The sequence below is a fragment of the Pelophylax lessonae genome, assembly GCF_965119305.1.
Source record: "Pelophylax lessonae genome assembly, chromosome: 3".
Classification (NCBI taxonomy): domain Eukaryota; kingdom Metazoa; phylum Chordata; class Amphibia; order Anura; family Ranidae; genus Pelophylax; species Pelophylax lessonae.
Genome location: NC_138770.1, coordinates 284,260,809 through 284,280,268, shown reverse-complemented (window position 1 = coordinate 284,280,268; position 19,460 = coordinate 284,260,809). Strand labels below are relative to the sequence as shown.

The 19,460-nt window shown below is 43.7% G+C and overlaps 1 protein-coding gene across 5 annotated transcripts in view; it reads left to right on the top strand.

Moving 5' to 3' along the window:
• The first annotated feature begins 384 nt into the window (after positions 1 to 384).
• MCF2L2 (MCF.2 cell line derived transforming sequence-like 2) overlaps positions 385 to 19,460 on the top strand; it is a 529,158-nt gene continuing 510,082 nt past the window's right edge. For 4 of the 5 annotated variants that reach the window (XM_082251878.1, XM_082251880.1, XM_082251879.1 and 1 more), the window contains exon 1: positions 385 to 600. In XM_082251878.1, coding sequence (XP_082108004.1) covers positions 522 to 600 — 79 coding nt within the window. In that variant the 5' untranslated portion in view covers positions 385 to 521. The remainder of the gene's footprint in view (positions 601 to 19,460) is intronic. The other variant, XM_082251881.1, reaches the window with a different exon arrangement.

The following is a 19,460-nucleotide window of genomic DNA, read 5'->3' as shown; positions in this document are numbered from 1 at the left end:
GGATAGAAGCTGATTGGCACCAGGTTCTGAGTGCACCATTATTAGTAAATCTCCCCCTTTGTCTCAGCATGCAGTAAGGTCACCTTGAATAGAGAACACAGATCGATGTTGTGATGGCAGCAGGTACACACGATCAGATCTGGAGTCAGATCTACCCATGACATGACCACACTCCAGTCCTTAGACTCCATCAGTCCGGGATTTCCCTGACATCACCACATCTCTCTGCTAGTAGCCCCTGGAGGCAGGTATTGATGCTGCACAGTGCACACCATGGATTGAATAGGGAATGCCGCATCAGCACCAGCATCAAGAGAAAAGCAGGAGCGACCACTGACAGCAGTCTGTCCCCCCCATCGAGCAGAAGCAGCGGGTCGGGGCTGACTGGTGCCGGCGTGCGTTGCCTAGTGACAGGTGGATGTCAGCTTGGAGAACTGGGAGTGGCACCGCCTGGCATTGTATCCCGCACACACCGGCACATCGCAGGCTGCCCGGGATCGGGGAACAGCTGCGACTGGGAAATGCTGTATTGGCTGAAGGAAGAGGAGATGTCACACCAAGAGCTCACCCAGAGGCTGGCAACTGTCATCACCCATGTCGGTAAGAAGAGCAGGGCGAGGCAGGGGACAAGACACAGAGCAGGGTGTCAGCATCCTCCTGTAATCACATCTCATGATGGGGCCGATCATCCACACACATGTCATGATAAGGCTGATTATCCACACACATGTCATGATAGGGCTGATCATCCACACACATGTCATGATAGGGCTGATCATCCACACACATGTCATGATAAGGCTGATCATCCACACACATGTCATGATAGGGCTGATCATCCACACACATGTCATGATAAGGACGATCATCCACACACATGTCATGATAGGGCTGATCATCCACACACATGTCATGATAAGGCTGATCATCCAAACACATGTCATGATAAGGCTGATCATCCACACACATGTCATGATAAGGCTGATCATCCACACACATGTCATGATAAGGCTGATCATCCATACACATGTCATGATAAGACTGATCATCCACACACATGTCATGATAGGGCTGATCATCCACACACATGTCATGGTCCTGGATGTATTCTGTATATAATGTGTGCATAGGACATCCATTCATCAGCATGATCACATTTCCAAAGGATGAAGCAAATGAGATTGTTCTAGCATTGTGATGAGGGAGGTGTGCCAGGAAAAATATACATCCCATATGTCATGGATTGGAATCAGATTCTGTGTTCTTTAACCTTGCTGGTTTTTAGGAATTAGCTTATTTTGATGCTTGATGTTTCATTTTGGTCGATATGTCTTGGAATATGAATATGCTCCATTTCAACTGCTGATAATGATTCCAGGCTTCACCTTTTCACCAGTTTACTAGAGACACTGCACACAATAACCAATCAGCTTCTAGTTTTAGCTTGTTCAGACGCTGTTCACACCTAGACACTTTTGGGCGATTTTTCTGCTTTAACCCCCAGTTCTAAAAACGCCCAACAAGACAAATCCCATTCAGTTCAATGGCCCTTGTTCAGATCTGAGCGTTCTGATGTCCTAAGCAAAATGCCCGTCACTCGAAAAAAGTACATGGGCTTCTTTTTTGGCAGATTACAGGCGCTTTACTGCTTTTCATTAGTCACTTGTCAACTCAAAACGCCTGCACATAAACTTTGCAAAAATGCTGCAAAAGCACCAGAAAAAAATGGCAGATAAAAGCCTGTAAAAATAGCAACGCCTAGATGTAAACGGAGCCTAAGGCGTCAAGGCGTTTTGGGGCGTTTTTGGGGAGTTTTTCTGCTCTAGGATCAGCTCTCAAAACGCCCAACAAGACAAATCCTATTCATTTCAATGGCCTTTGTTCCCATCTGAGCGTTTTGACGCTGTGAGCAAAACGCCCAATGCTCAAAAAAGTACATGAGCTTCTTTTTGGGCAGATTACAGTCGTTTTCCATTGGTCTCTATTCAATCTAAAAACGCCTGCACAAAAAACGCCTGTAAAAACGCCTGTAAATCGCGGTAAAAATCGCGGTGAAAACGCTACGCCCAGGTGTGAATGTAGCCTTAAGCTTTGAAAATGAAAGCTAGAAGCTGATTGGTTGCGGTGCACAGCTGCTCCAGATTCTGGCTCAATGACTTTGGATGGGAATGGCCAGCCACTGGCTCCAGCAGTCCATTGTGTGATAATGAGATCACAGAGGTGATTACAGTAACTGATCATTGACATCATGAGTCTACAAAGTGAGTCACTGTAGTGGGAGGCATTCCGGGAGTTGTGTTGGCAGCAGGAAATGGGGTAACTAAAGTGCATTTCCAAATACTTGCTTTATATTTCTAACGTTCTCATGTTTAACATGTTTAATGACATTAAAATTTAAACGATGCTGCTTAAAAAAATACTATACTACATACTAGCACATTATGACAGATTTACCTAAAAAAACAGATTCCTCCAGCTGCACGCTATCACCGCTGACAGGGGAGTCCATCTTCAGCTGGTCTTTCTTCTAGGTTCGCAGGCTTTGGCCATTTGAGTGGTTGAGCCCAAATGACATCACCCATACGCACGGGAGTCACGGTCACGGCACAGCTCACCCAATGGAGGGCATGCTGTCCATTGAGAGAACAATGCACATGAGCCAGGGATGTCACTGGCTGCTATACTTGTAAATATCTCCTAAATGATGCACGTCTAGGAGATATCTACTGTACCTACAAGATAAAAAGTAGAGTTTACTACCACTTTAAAAACACCTACCAAGCTTTCATCTTCTATGTAATGTTAAACCCTTCCCACCCACCCTGGGGTCCTTTTAACCACTTGCCAACCGGGCCATAGCCCAATGATGGCTACAGCGCGGTCGGTTTATTCTGGGAGGGCGTACAATGACGTCCTCCCAGAATCTCCCCTGGGGCGCGCACGTGAATCGTGTCAATCAGGGATCGTGGTAAAGGGCCGCTGTCATTGGCCCTTTACCACGACGGAGCGATCACTTGTCAACAAACTGGCGCATGTCCGGTTCATTTCTCTCCTCTCCTCGCACACTGTTCACAACGATTGGTACAGTGTGCGAGGAGAGGAGAGAAACTGCAGCTGCAGCCATCCTCTGCCTCCTCCATACCCAAATTATGCCCATCCGTGCCTCATCCATGCCTCATCCATGTCCATCTGTGCCACATCTGTGCCCACCCATGCCACCTCAGTGCTTATCCATGCCACATCCTTGCTCATACATGCCACGCCAGTGCTCATCTGTGCCACATTGCTCATCCATGCCACGTCAGTGCTCATCCGTGCCATATACATGCCACATCAGTGCTCATCTATGCCACATCAGTAGTAATCCGTGCCACATTCATGCCACCTCAGTGCTCATCTGTGCCACATCAGTGCTCATCCGTGCCACATCCGTGCCACATCCATGCCACATCAGTGCTCATCCGTGCCACATCATTGCCACATCAGTGCTCATCCGTGCCATATCAGTGCCACATCAGTGCTCATCCGTGCCACATCAGTGCTCATCCGTGCCACATCCATGCCATGTCAGTGCTCATCTGTGTCACATCCATGCCACGTCAGTGCTCATCTGTTCCACATCAGTGCCACTACAGTGCTCATCAGTGCCTAACAAAATTGTAATGGGAAGTCAGGAAATGACGGTGCTCCCTGCATGTTGGGCCTCTGTATATGGCCAGGTTTGTAAAAGTGTCACACATGTGGTATCGCCATACTCAGGAGGAGTAGCAGAATGTATTTTGGGGTGTTATTTTTCCTATGTACATGCTGTGTGTTAGAAATATCTTATAAATGGACAACTTTGTGTAAAAAAAAAAAATGCGTTTTCATTTTCCTTCCATATTAAAACTTGTGGAAAAAAATGACATGTTCAAAAGACGCCTTATGCCTCCCAGATTATGTGTTGGGGTGTTTGCTTTCCAAAATGGGGTCATTTTGTGGGCGTTTCCATTGTCCTGGTGCTCCGTTGCCTTCAAAAGTGTGATAGGTTGTCATGAAATATATGTGTAATTTATGCTTCTAGAACACCTGGAGGTGCTACCTGCATGTTGGGCCTCTGTATGTGGTCAGGTTGTGGAAAAGTCCCACACGTGTATTGCCATACTCAGGAGGAGTAGCAGAATGTATTTTGGAGTGTAGTTGCAAGTATGCCAATAAAGTGTGTGAGAAATCGCTTCTCGGCCTTTTGGCTAAGATCAAGTGTAGTATCTGTTCTTATCAGTTGGTATGGGCCTTAGCTAGTACCAGTATGACCGAAACCCGGAGCGCTCTGAGTATTGAGGTATGGGGAGTAGGTCATCTGGGAAAGCATGTGGGGCCCGCCGCCTTCTGATTTGAATGGGTTGAACTGTCCTAACCAGTTTGAAGGGAGCAGGAAAGCCGGTCTGGAGGGTGAGCCCGGTGGAACTGCTCCTGGATGTAAAGGGCTGAGGAACAGGATGGCGAGGGGAGGGTTCCCACTCCTGGGTTTTTGATCTGGCTGGCTAACGGGCCTGTCCCCAGGGGAGGTGAGCTCTCTCTAAGCTGTCCAGGTTCTGATGTCTGCTGGTGGGGATAGGCTACACTCGGTCTGGCCGGGGGCTGAGGTTGAAGAAGCCCGTAGTGTAAGTGCCCCTGGGGTGGCAGCCCAGGGGTACCTTAATTTCTCACTGGTGAGGGGCAGCTCGCTGTGAGTTCTTTTGGCACCTTGGTCACTGCACTATGCACACCTTTTTCACACCTGCCTCTTGGGACAGGCCTTTTGGCTTGCACCAGAGGAATTTTTTATTCCGGCTGGAAGGCCTGCCTTGGTCCCTCACATGGCACCATCGCACTTTCCCCACTTCCCTTCCCCCACTTTTGTGTTTGTCTGTCTTTTTCTTTGGAGTCCGTCACTGCACTATCACCTTTGTTTTCTTTATTTGCACAGACTGGAGTGTGTGGGTCCTCGGGCCCAGCCTTAAGTCTTGGGAGGGGGTGGATATGGCCTTTTGGCTTAGTTCGCCCTCTCCCATGGGGTCTCCCTTCGGGGGAGCCCTACTTAGTACTCGGTGGGGGCTGTTCCGGCAGTCCCCCTGAAGAACGGGGTCGGTCTGGTTTCGGCCAGACAGACCATGAGTACCTTATGTCCCTGTCAGGAGTCTTGCGCCCCGGGGGATTGAGGTTTCGGGTCCTACCTCTTCGGAGGGAAGACCATACGTTGTCGCACACCCTGTGCTTTTTTGTGTTACTCACTTTGTGTGTGTGCACTTTTTTATGCACCGGGTGGAGTCTTTTGAGTGTGTTGCACACGCTACGGGCTTTAAAAAAAAAAAAAAATAAATAAAGTGTGTGAGAAATAACTTTGTAATATGACCATTTTGCAAAAAAAACTTCATTTTACAAAGAATTGTGTAAAAAAATTACAACTTCAAAAAACTCACTATGCCTCTTACTAAATATGTTGGAATATCTACTTTCCAAAAAGGGGTCATTTGGGGGGTATTTGTACTTTACTGGCTTGTTAGGGTCTCAAGAAATGAGATAGGCCATCAGTACATCAGGTGTGATTAATTTTCAATGATTGGCACCATAGTTTGTAGACTCTATAGCCTTCACAAAGACCAAATATTATATATACTTATTTGGGTTATTTTTACTAAAGATATGTAGCAGTATAAATTTTGGCCAAAATTTATGAAAAAAATTTCTAAATTTGCAAAATTGTAAAACCAAAACAAAGAAAAAATTTAATTTTTTACAAAATTTTCGGTCTTTATTCAATTATAGCGCAAAAAATAAAAAACCCAATTATGATTAAATACCACCAAAAATGTTTGTGTGAAAAAAAAGGATGAAAATTTCATATGGGTACATTGTTGCATGGCTGAGTAATTGTCATTCAAAATGTGAGAGCACTGAAAGCTGAAAATTGGTCTAGTTAGGAAGGTTCAAGTGTCCAGTGGGTAAGTGGTTAAACAATTTGCAGCACCCAGGGGTTGGGCACGATCAGCAATCATGTCGATGGTCAGTCCCACTGGCTACCAATCTGTAGCCCAGACCAAGAGCTGTCTGCAACAGCTCGGTTTCTGTGCTGAGAGACGTATGTGCAGCATGTGGGTGTTAAAGCCCACCCTTTTGTAGGTATTTGAGCTTCTTATTTTTTAAACACCCTTCCATATTACCCTATGTGTCCATGCATATATGGGAGTTTAGATGAGTTCTGAGGAATTATGCATTCAGGAGAAATGCTCATAAACGCCTAAGTGCGCATGACCGCTAGGCGCGTTTAGGTGTGTACCTGCGATAATGCATTTTAATGGCCAATTCTGGACAATAGAATGTTTTAACACCAGAAGTGAGAACGTGCATCAAACGCAGAATTTTACCATGTTTTTGCTGCTGGTAAACTCCTGTAGGAGAAAAAAGAATTAATAGAATAGAGTGCATGAAGCTTAAAAGTGGACACCAGTTATAATGCCCCATACACACGTGCAGATTATCTGCAGACTTTTGTCTTCAGATTTACCTTTTCTATGTAGTGCAAGGGCCTGCCGGATTGCATACAAATTGAAAGTGTTTAGGTTTGACCTCATATTATATGGTTTTGGTAAGTCTGCAGACAAAAATCTGCAGATAATCTGCACGTGTGTACGGGGCATAACTCTTGTTTAATATAATTATTTCTTCTGGTCTTCTGCATCTGTCATTGAACATGAAAAAGTTGGCAACGCTATATATTTCTCTTCAAGCACAAAAATTGTGACCACACTCCGACGTTGATAGAAGCATTGAAGTTTTATTCATCACCACAAAATTCATATAGGGCTGACACATCACAAGACAGGTACATAGGTTGACGCAGGACACTATGAACGCTTACTCATAACCATACATAATGCATGGTTATGAGTAAGCGATCATAGTGTTGTGAAACGCGTCAACCTATGTACCTGTCTTATGATGTGTCAGTCCTATATGAATTTTGTGGTGATGAATAAAACTTCAATGCTTCTATCAACGTTGGAGTGCAGTCCCCAATTTTGTGCTTGAAGTGTTATCTAGACTTCGGATCCGACTCGTACCTGATTCATAGCCTCACCTGAGCGGCTTGGCCATTTTTGATCTGTACTATATATTTCTCCACATGACAACCGTATTGAAGGACAAAACTTGAAGAACACCTGTACTGAGATAAAAATTCCCATTTCTGATCTCTTCTTGTGAAAATGCCCATTTTCTGGGTGGTTTTTTGCCAGTTTTTGCCCATTTTCTGGCTTTCACAGTTAATGAGTCACTGATTTGAGACAAGGATGCATGGGATTCTAAAGTTATTTTGACATCACATGTTGCTAATTTGTCCATGTTTGTGGCTTAGAAAGTCCTAAAGCATTCCAGGAAATTAACATTAGGTCATAACAAATAAGGTCAGCAGTTGCATCCTCAATATTTCCCTGAATACAGGTTTACTTTAATTATGAAAATCCAGTAGCTGCAGGACTGCCTCACCATAAGGGCCCTTTCACACGGGCGCTCCGTATGTCCGCAAATCATCCTATTTTTTTGCGGATGATATACGGACATAATGTAAGACAATGGCATTGCGGATGTCAGCGGAATACCATCCGCTGACATCCGATTTTCTTCCTTTCAGTTCTGTTCCGTTTTTTGGAACGGAACAGAACCCTATTTTTTCTCCGTTCAAAAAATGGAAAGGAAGGAAAATTGGATGTCAGCGGTGTCATCCTCTGACATCCGCTGACATCCGCAATGCCCATAGACTTACATTATGTCCGCATATCATCCGCAAATGGATGGGATGATATGCGGACTTACGGAGCGGATGACACAACTGTCATCCGCTCCGTGAAAAAAAATAAAAAGTCCCGCAGCGGACAAAAACAGCGGAGCGGCCGTGTGAAAGAGGCCTAAGGCCTCTAACGGAACAGAACTGAAAGGAAGAAAATCGGATGTCAGCGGATGGTATTCCGCTGACATCCGCAATGCCATTGACTTACATTATGTCCGCAAATCATCCGCAAAAAAATAGGATGATTTGCGGACATACGGAGTGCCCGTGGGAAAGGGCCCTTAAGGTTACAGTTAGTTCCCAACAGCTACATGTGGATCTTCATGTATGGAGGAAGGAGGGACCACGGTTGGACCAAGTCACATTGTGTGTACTACTGGATTTGTCCACTACTCACATCAGGAATGGCAGGATAATGATTTGTCCACTACTCACATCAGGAATGGCAGGATAATGATTTGTCCACTACTCACATCAGGAATGGCAGGATAATGATTTGTCCTCTACTCACATCAGGAATGGCAGGATAATGATTTGTCCACTACTCACATCAGGAATGTCAGGATAAAGTTCCCAGCAGGTGATGAGTTATAGTATTCGTGGATGGAGCTGGAGCCACTGTTGGACTGAATGATATTGTGGGCTTCAGCTAAATCTGTCCACAACACATAGAGCAGATAGAAGTATGAACTAAGAGGCAGGCTTCAGTTACTACTAGGGGCTTTATGGAGCAGAAAAGTATCACTGAAACTGTACATCCCAAAACAAAATGCAGACACAGATAAATGCTATTTGGAAAAATAAAAATCTCAGCTGCTCAAAATTATATGAGAGAAGAGGGTGAAAGCCAGCAACACGTCTTCCAAAAATAAGAATTGAATTGCAGGTAGAGTGCAGAAAATACAACAGCTTACGCTGTTCGGTTGGCTATGACTAAAGCCTTGTACACACGAGTCGAAATTCGGCCAGGAATTTTCGTCTGACGACCGATCTGCCGATTTTCGGCTTGTCAGTATGATGCTTCCGACAACCGACTCCGACTTTGCGGCCGAAAAAATCCTGGTGTGCAGGCTATAAAATTTTTGTCGACCGTCAACACACGTCCGATTTTCGTCTCAGAGAGAAGTTGCCAGCTTACATCCTTTTCTATCATGTTGTGCCGGGGTGTTGGGAGAACACCACAAGCCAGTGCACCATCTGCTCACCTTCTCTGGGAATCTATCTGGGCGTTGCTTGTCTTAATGGCTCAAAATGACATGCTGTCTTGAGTTTTGTTATAAACATAGCACCTACTGACTCACAAGTCCCCACATAGGAGACTCCTCTGGGACTTTAATACCACTGATAAGTTTTGGAGTCCTTGGAGTCAGTTGTTGCCAAAAGTTACCTAACAGGTCTCACCATTTTTTAAAAATATATGTGGTTACTATGGGCAACAACTTCATTTTTATTCTGATTATTTCTTTTTCGATTTGGGCTCACATTGCTGCGATGCGATGTTGATCCTATTTTCAGTGCGATTACGCAACTTGGATGTGGTTTGCATATTTTATGGGCCCCAAATCAGGCTGCAATTGCACCAAAGTAGTACAGGAACCTTTTGCTGAGTTGCATTGATTTGAGTAGACTATATTGAAAACAATGCGATCTCCATTGTCATGTGACATGCGGTTCTGGGTGACCCATGTCCCATCTAAAATCACACTAGTGTGAACTGAGCCTTAATGAGTCTGCTCCATATATTCTTAGATCAAAAAAGCAAGGGGATTTCCAGTCACAACTTACCAACCAGCCAGCGACCAACCGAATTGACCTGTCTAACAGTATGCCTTAGAAACAGGGGTTTAGTTGCACATATATTCTTAGGCCCCTTTCACATAGCTGTTCCAATCAGGTCCGCCTGTCAGGTTTTCAGGTGAACCTGATCAGAAGGTCCATTCATTCCTTTGGACAGGCGGGTGTAAACAGACTTGTGTATGTTTATACCCACCAGAGTTGTATAAAGTACTCGAAACCCATACTTGAGTAAAAGTACAAGTGCTCGATCAAAAAGTGACTTGAGTAGAAGTGGAAGTGCTCTATCAAAAAGTGACTTGAGTAGAAGTACTAAAGTATTCAACATTTTTTGTACTTAAGTATTGCAAGTAGTTTTTTAAAAAATTTTGCTACTCAAGTACTGAAAGTAAAAGTACCAGTAGTTTTGAAAAATAAAATTGCTACTCAAGTACTGAAAGTAAAAGTACAAGTACTGTGTTATGTAGTTATTAAAGAAAGAAGTCAAAAGTTTGAACATCGTATTGTTTTTTATTATTTCAAATGCAGCTTTTATTTATACATACAGTAGCTTTTATTTTCGTATGCGCTGATAATACCCATGTTTTGAGCTTCATGAAACCTGCCATCTACTGTTCTGGCAGTGGTAATTTTTATAATTGTAACGAGTAACTATGCAGCACAAAAAAAAAAATATCCGAGTAGAAGTATTGAAATCATAGAAAAAATGTAGTGAAATAAAAGTGGAAGTAGGAGAAAAAAATTCTACTCTAGGAAAGTAAAGATACCGCCTTTCCGTACTTAAGTACAGTAGTGAAGTAGTTCTACTTAGTTACTATACATCTCTGATACCCACCTACCTCTGAGTCCAATCAGGTCCACTAAAAAAAGGAAAGGTGATCTGTCCTCATCCATTTAAGTTTGGATTGCACGGTAGTCAGGTGTAAATTGACAGCACAATCCTTTTTTTCCCAGCTGCCCATAGAGCAGAGCGGGCTCTGTCCACGTCTGCTCTGCAGAAACTGAGCAGTCACAGATCTGTCATCCACCTGCTCTGCTCTGATCAGCAGGGGATGTGTGAGCTGATCCTTTGCTGATTGGAACAGAATTGCACTTACATGAAAGCAATGGTGAAGAAATGGAAACGTTATCTAAAGTGATACACACTGTGCAACGTTGGTTGACAGTGTGAGAAAATCAGTTGGTTAGGATCACTACTTTGCATATAGTCCAATTATTTCATAACAAATTGCTTAAAGCGGTAAGAAAAGTCATGAAAAAAAAAAAAATCCAGTCCTTGCAAAATCATGTCATTATGAAAGACTAATGCCTCGTACACACGCAACGATTATCGGCCAACCGATCGTCCGACTTTTGTCCAGAGTGGTGTTTTGTTGGTTGGAATGTGCCTAGACTGCTCACGAATTTTCTCGCCAGACAAAATTCTACTTCAGAAGTGATGTCATGTGCTGGTTTACTTTCCGTGTGTTTTTTCTTCTCTGAGCATGCCCAGTCTTTCTCATCAGATTTTTGTCTGCCGAAATCTGGACTGACTGTCGGAAAATCGGCCGTTGTGTTGACGGCCAACAAAAATTTTATAGCATGCACACCAGATTTTATTCGGCCGAAAAGTCGGAGTCGGTTGTCAAAAGCATCATACTAACAAGCCGAAAATCGGCCGATCGGACGGTGGCCTAAAATTCCCGGCCAATAATCGATGTGTGTGTACGAGGCATTGCCTTAAAATGAAACCCTCTAGTGGCGTGCTGTCACCACTGACAGCTTCCATCTTCACCCGATCTTCCTTCTGGGTTCGCGGGCTGCAGCCATTTGCATGATTGAGCCGTAATGACATCACTCCAAGGGCATGTGCACAAAGCAGTGCACATGCGCTGGTGATGTCACCAACTGCAAAAAAAAGCGAATATCTCATAAATGGTGCACGTTTAGGAGATTTTCTTTGTAGATACCGGTAAACTTTTTTAGCTTTCCTGTAGCTACAAGTCAACAAGCAGTGATTACTACCGCTTTAAGTCCCAGTTCACACTGGCTGCGGCTTTGAAATCGCGCGACTTCATCTGCAATCGCACAATCTCAGTGCGACTGTGAAAACATCTGTGCGTCTTCATGCATAGATGTCTATTCAAGTCACACCTGAAATAGCCAAAAGTAGTGCATGTACTACTTTTTCAAATCACAGCAAAGTCAGCATCGCACCGATTTGAACAGTGCGATTGCCGGCAATAGGATGCGACTTGTCATGCAATTTGACCTCTCAAATCGCGTGACAAGTCACTCCAATGTGAACGGGGTAGCCAAATTATATTTTAGTTTTGGATATAGTGGAAATGGAGTACCCTGGTAATTTTGTATTGCTGTCTGTGTCCCCATTAGAGAGATTCACCTTCTCTACTTGTCCTGTTTATCGTTATCAATGAAAGTGAAAGAAAATTCCAAAATATGAGCTGTCACCAGAAGTGCGTGGAAATCTCCCCAAAGGGACATAGATTTAAAAAAAAAGACTTAAGGGCCTTTTCACACTAAATCGTTTTTGATTTGTAATTAGTTTTTGATTTGTTTTTCAGTAAAAAAAAAAAAAAAGCGAAAGATTCTGCATTTTTGCAACAGAGCAGTGTGTTAACAGCCTTAAACTCTTAGATTGTAAGCTCTAATGATCAAGGCTCTCTGATTCCTACTGTATTCATTTGTATTGTAACTGTACTGTCTACCCTTATGTTGTAAAGTGCTGCATAAACTGTCTACACTATATACTGTATAATATTAATAATAATAATAAACTCAATTGAAATGCAACTCACAGGTGGGAAGAGTTCCATAGGATTTAAAGGGATGCATTTATCATGATCAGTGTTAAAGGACCCTAACACTCCCTTTCTTGATAAAAGAAACAGTTTTAGCGTTACTTCAACTTTAATGAGCGCATATACAGGTGCATCTCATAAAATTAGAATATCATCAAAAAGTTAATTTATTTCAGTAATTCTATTCAAAAAAGTGAAACTCATATATTTTTTATTGATGCGTTACACACAGAGCGATATATTTCAAGCATTTCTTTCTTTTCATTTTGATGATTAAGGCTTACAGCTAGTAAAAACCCAAAATTCAGTATCTCAGAAAATTAAAATAGTACATAGGACCAATAAAAAAAAAAAGGATTTTTAATACAGAAATGTTGGCTTACTGAAAAGTATGTCCATGTACAGTATAGTATGCACTCAATACTAGGTTGGGGATCCTTTTGCATGAATTACTGCATCAATGCGGTGTGGCATGGAGGCGATAAGCCTGTGGCACTGCTGAGGTGTTATGGAAGCCCAGGTTGTTTTGATAGCCTTCAGCTCATCTGCATTGTTCGGTCTTGTGTCTCTCATCTTCCTCTTGACAATACCCCACAGATTCTCTATGGGGTTTAGGTCAGGCGAGTTTGCTGGCCAATCAAACACAGTGATACCCAGGGGCGGCCCGTCCATTGAGGGCACAGGGGCGCCGTCCCCCCTATCCATGCGTCTGGCCCCCTAATCTACATACAGGGTGCCGGACGCATGGATTCCAATAGGGTACTTTTTTTTTTTTTGAAGCATGTGATTAGAGCCAGAGGCTCTAATAGGCTTTAGAAAAGGGCGGGCTCGGGGCGCAGAGCACTGCGCCCTTAGCCCACCCAGTTGTGTGACAATAGCGAATTAATATTTGCTATTGAAGATAGAAAATTCCGCGCTTTTGGACAAGGAATTGGCTGCAGCCAACCTCAAAATATAGTCCAGAAGGACTATATCAGTAAATATAGGGTAAGGTGAGGTAGGTGGCGCTGCCTATAGGTGATGAATAAATATAGAATAAATATAAGAAGGAATGTGTCTTCGCACTGAACTCTGTATAATTAAAATAAAGTGCTAGTGTGCATGTACAAATATCAAATAAAAGTACACAAAAAATATATATGCAATGGAAACCAATATAAGTGATAAAAAAGAAGAAATGTGAATAAATAAAGTGCAAAAGTGAAAGTGATTCACTGGTTCATAGGAAGAAAACCAGGATTAAATAAAGCTAAGTAAGCCAAAAAATATATAAAAATCAATAAATAAATAAATTCAAATGTATATAATAAATATATATAGACAGTGCTACAGTGAATATATACACATATAACGTGCCAAGGTGTAATGACTTAAAGTGATCACTGGATAATAGCAATTATAGAAATCAAATTTAGGAAATTATTACTAATTAGTTGTAAGTGATATAGTGAAACTGATATGAAATAAATAGTGGTACAATAAATAAATGGTCAAAAGTCCATAAAGTGCTGGAAATTTGAAAACCGTGCTTCAACTATTCTGATGGGTGCTATACGGGGTGGTCCGAGTGCTAGGTGCCAAGTGAAGGAACGGTGCACCCCTCCAATATATCCCGCACTCACCAGAATTAGGGACCCCTACAGGGGTAATAAGCCTTAGGGTATTAATAAGTATCCTCTGTCAGGTGGTTCCTGTACACTGGACTCGTGGAGAAAGGGATCCTTGGATCATCTCATTCACATAGGCAATATATACTCAATATGGTTGGTACAGCCTCATATCCCCATTCATCATATGGTAGGTTTATGTCCGAGGTAATATGTAAGAAGAAGGCTTCATATAGTGATGTACCGTTTGAAATACTATTCTTTATTAAGATAAATCAATGTACTCACATTAAAAAGGACTGGTAAACAGGCATTCAGAGCAGTAGGGGGCCGCAAAACCCTCGTTAGCGGCTGCTTCTGGGACGCTATGCGTATCAGCGGCCGGATCTGCGTTCCAGTGGGGCGGAAATGACGTAGCTACTGAAATAAAATACATTTTTGATGATATTTTATGAGATGCACCTGTACATACTAATATCAAGTCACGTTTTAAAGGACCCGGCTTGATGCTCTATAACGGCAGATTTAGCATTGCCCTGATTTACCTCTATGGTGGACTGAGACAATCCTATACAAATAATGCACAGTGTAATTGGCTGCCAAGTGAATTGCTGTGCTTATCTATACTGTAAATGCATGATGATTTCAGTTCATCATATATACAGTATATAGACTGTTCATCATGTGCCGGTGTCACTAATAGCATATCAAACTATCATGTGCCAAGCTGCCTCTTGGAAAATGAGGGCTGGTCTTCATGTGAATAAGTCCCAAGGGACTGTCATTGTTATTTAACCAAACATTTATGCTGTGAAAAACACACTTGCCCTGAGTTGACAGATTTAAATTGAGTAAGGTCACGTCACATCAAGAAAAGACCATATTTAATTGTTTGCTGTGAGTTAAATAACATTTATGCTGTTTTTCTAAATGTATCAATTCAGGTCTAACAAATTTAAAATATCCTAAAAAGTATAGATACTGTACATATTTCATCTAGCCAGATTCATTTTATTTTCATACCTTGCAGATGAAATCCAACTTTTTAGTCGAGAAAGCACAGATACGTTTGCTTTGTTTTTTAGGACCCGTTCCCACCAGATATGTTGGGACTGTGTGGGGGAACCTTGCTCAGGGCAGTCCCAACGAAAGACAAGGCAAAAAGTCATGTTCCCTATCAAGTAGGTTCTGCAGTGGTGTACACTAAAAAAAGTATTTCATTTTGTATGTTTTTCAGTGCATTTAGTATTTTTTGCACCACAGTGCAGCCAATAGAACATAATGAAATGTCACTCTAACATTTCAATAAAGTTTGCAGAAAAAAAAAGAAAAAAAAAGAAAGGAAAAGTCAACAGTGCAATGGGTTGGTATCGGCACATTGGTTCTGTTTCTTCCAGCACACACCAGTTGCCATATGCTTGTGTGATCGAGCCCTTTGTATTTGTTTTATCAAAGCTTAGATATATAAGAATCGAACATGTACTTATTACTTTACAAAACTGAGAGATGCCAGAGTAAGCTTTTCAAGCTGATTAGGAATCTGTTCTCTTCCTCGCACCCCAGGAGCCCCAAAACACAGCGCATTCTGTTTGGAAACGTTTACATTGGTGGCCAGGGGCTTCTGCTGTGTTAAGATGCAGCTAAATGTTGCCTCTGGACACAGAACCAGTCTGTGCTATGGCACTATACAAACTGATTGAGTAGCTATGGCCATTTTGTGTTTGGCCAATACTCCTTAGAAACGTCAACCCTGGACGCACACTGTACAAAGAAACCGGAATTGCCCGTGGAACTTTAGATGAGGCGCAATAAACTCAATAATAAAATCAATAAGGTAAAGATTTATTGGTAAATACAATTTCCAACAGATCAAAAATGACATAATGCCATATAGTCAAGCAGATTGGTCAATATATACATAATAATTCCGTAGCCAGGTACAGTGTTTCAAAGATCAATCCGACATAGCATCACTTCCTCAGGGGTTGATGCACACATCGTTTTTCATAAAATAGAAATAGATTAGGAATATATGACACACATAATACAGTGTATTATGTTAATGCAAACATTGGGTATCAACCAAAGGGGATCCATACTTACAAATCTGCAAGACATCACATGCTCATGACCTAATGGTACACATATTATTCCTTTCTAGTAACACATAGACACATGTTTCACAGCCATTACATTGGAGGGCATGTTGGATTGCTCTCCATGCCCGCCATTTCATCTTGTCTTGTTTACACTGCTGGGCCCTTGGAATCCCACACCCACAATTCTCGGGTCAGACATTTCCAGATGACTACCATTAGGTCATGAGCATGTGATGTCTTGCAGATTTGTAACTATGGGTTCCCTCTTGGTTGATACCCAATGTTTGCAATAACAGAATTCACTGTATTATGTGTGTCATATATTCCTAAACGATTTCTACTTTATAGAGAAAGTGACGCTATGTCACGAAACCCGTCGGGTTACATAGATGCAAGTTCACACCTATTATGGGTTGATCTTTGAAACACTGTACCTGGTTACAAAATTAATATGTACAGTATCTCCCAAAAGTGAGTACACCCCTCACATTTTTGTAAATATTTTATTATATCTTTTTATGTGACAACACTGAAGAAATGACACTTTGCTACAATGTAAAGTAGTGAGTGTACAGCTTGTATAACAGTTTAAATTTTCTGTCCCCTCAAAATAACTCAACACACAGCCATTAATGTCTAAACCGCTGGCGACAAAAGTGAGTACACCCCTAAGTGAAAATGTCCAAATTGGGCCAAATTAGCCATTTTCCCTCCCCGGTGTCATGTGACTCGTTAGTGTTATGACTTGTTCATGGTTGACCAAAGAAGTTGAGTGCGTGTGCTCAGCATCATATCCAGAGGTTGTCTTTGGGAAATAGAAACATGAGTGCTGCCAGCATTGCTGCAGAGGTTGAAGAGGTGGGGGGCCAGTCTGTCAGTGCTCAGACCATATGCCGCACACTGCATCAAATTGGTCTGCATGGTCGTCATCCCAGAAGGACAGAAGGAAGCCTCTTCTAAAGATGATGCGCAAGAAATCCTGCAAACAGTTTGCTGAATACAGAACCATGTCCTGTGGTCTGATGAGACCAAGATAAACTTATTTGGTTCAGATAGTGTCAAGCGTGTGTGGTGGCAACCAGGCGAGGAGTACAAAGACAAGTGTGTCTTGCCTAATGTCAAGTATAGTCATGGGAGTGTCATGGTCTGGGGCTGCATGAGTGCTGCCAGCACTGGGGAGCTACAGTTCATTGAGGGAACCATGGATACCAACATGTACTGTGACATACTGAAGCAGAGCATGATCCCCTCCCTTCAGAGACTGGGCCGCAGGGAAGTATTCCAACATGATAACAACCCCAAACACACCTCCAAGATGACCACTGCCTTGCTAAAGAATCTGAGGGCAAAGGTGATGGACTGGCCAAGCATGTCTCCAGACCTAAACCCTATTGAGCATCTGTGGGGCATCCTCAAATGGAAGGTGGAGGAGCGCAAGGTCTCTAACATCCACCAGCTCTGTGATGTCGTCATGGAGCAATGCAAGATGACTCCAGTGGGAATCTGTGAAGCTCTGGTGAACTCCATGACCAAGAGGGTTAAGGCAGTGCTAGAAAATAATGGTGGGGGGCGTGTCCTGCACGGGTGCCGCTACGGACGTCTTCCCTGTGAGCTCCGCCATCCCGGCTCACGAATCCGCCTCCATCGGCGGTATAACGGCTCAAATCCGCAAGCCACCCTGATATTAAGGCTCCCGGCACTGTCCTGCACAGTTTGATGCCACTTTTGGGCCGATTCTTTAAGGTCCACCGCTCGTCGGCATCGCGGCCTACCTGTAAGGCCGAAGCCGCGGCCTCGATTTATACCCGGTCCCCGGCGATCGATCGCGAGGCCGACCTCGCGGCTCCCGGACACCGAATCTCGAGCCATCAGCAGGGACAGACTGCAGGGCCCTCCACCCCCCAGGAATTGACCACCACGGGGCACATGCACGAAGCTCTGCGTGTGGACATGACTAATTAGAGCTCCGTACCGCAACGGGACATACTGCCGCCTCCGCCAGTGAGCAGCCACCTTACAGCCCGGACACCGCTCCAATAAGAAGGCCGTTAACCCCCACCGCGCCGCGATGGTGTCTGGCGGTGCTAAATCTAAAATTAAGAGCAAAAACATCAGGGATGTTCTGGTGCGGGCTTCATCCAAGATGGCGCCACCACTCACCTCACGCTCCGGCTCCACAGCTACCGGGGTCCCCAGGCTCCTCATGCCACATCCGGATGAGGGTTAGTCAGATGCTGAAGCCTCATCATCACAAGGGTTCCCCTTCTATGACCCCTCACAGGCTGCCCTGATCCAGCGTTTTGAGCAGGTTCTCCATAAGGCCCTGCAGCAAACCTCCGATCAAATTACAGGCAGGCTCACTAAGGAAATTAGGGAGCTAGGCCAGCGTACCTCAGATCTTGAAAATAGGGCTGATGAACTTGAGGTCTGCTTTGCTAACCACTCTGATGAGCTTGAGACCCTAAAAGAGGAGAATCAAGCCCTACAAGCCCAGCTTGAGGACCAGGAAAACAGAGCTCGGCGCTCTAATATAAGAATTAGAGGGATCCCAGAGACTGTAGTGGATCTGCAATCCACCATAACTGCTCTCTTTCAGGAACTCTCCCCTTCCATCCCTATCGAGCGACTTGAAATGGATCGCATTCACAGAGCCCTAGCCCCCCGCAAATCTGAGGGGCCACCCCGGGACATTATTGCCAAACTTCATTATTACAGAACCAAAGAGCAACTGCTCCAAGCAGCCCGCCTGAAGGAAAGCTTGGTGTTTCAGGGCCATACTTACCAGCTCTTCACTGACCTCTGCAAGGCCACCATCGTGAAACGGAGAGAGTTCAAACCCCTGTTACAAGTTCTCCAGCAACATCAGATCATCTACTCCTGGGGCTTCCCCTTTTCTGTGAGATTCACGTATCAGGGACGCAAACACACCTGTAAATCAACTGCAGATATGAGTTACACCTGTCCTCCTCCTCTGACATCTCAAACTTTCAACTTTTCAAACTTTCAACAACAGCGCAAACGCTCTGCCTCCGGGTCTCCCCAGAAGGCCACCACCTCCACAGCTTCAACCCCTAAGCGAAGCCGCATCACTTCTCCTCAGCCTGAACTCGCTGACTCCATGGACTGACTGAGCCCTGCAACCCTGGAATCCTCTTGTCGCCTAATCCAACTGGATTGAACACCTGCAATCTACCGCTACTTATGACCCCTACCCCCCCCCCTTTTTTTTTTTTTTTCTTTGGTTGTTTTGGGACTATACGGCAGCCGCCCATCCTCAAGCATGCCGTTATCTCTGTTTATTAGACTTACGCGGAAAATTCTGTGTAGGTGTGTGCGTGTATATATGTGTATT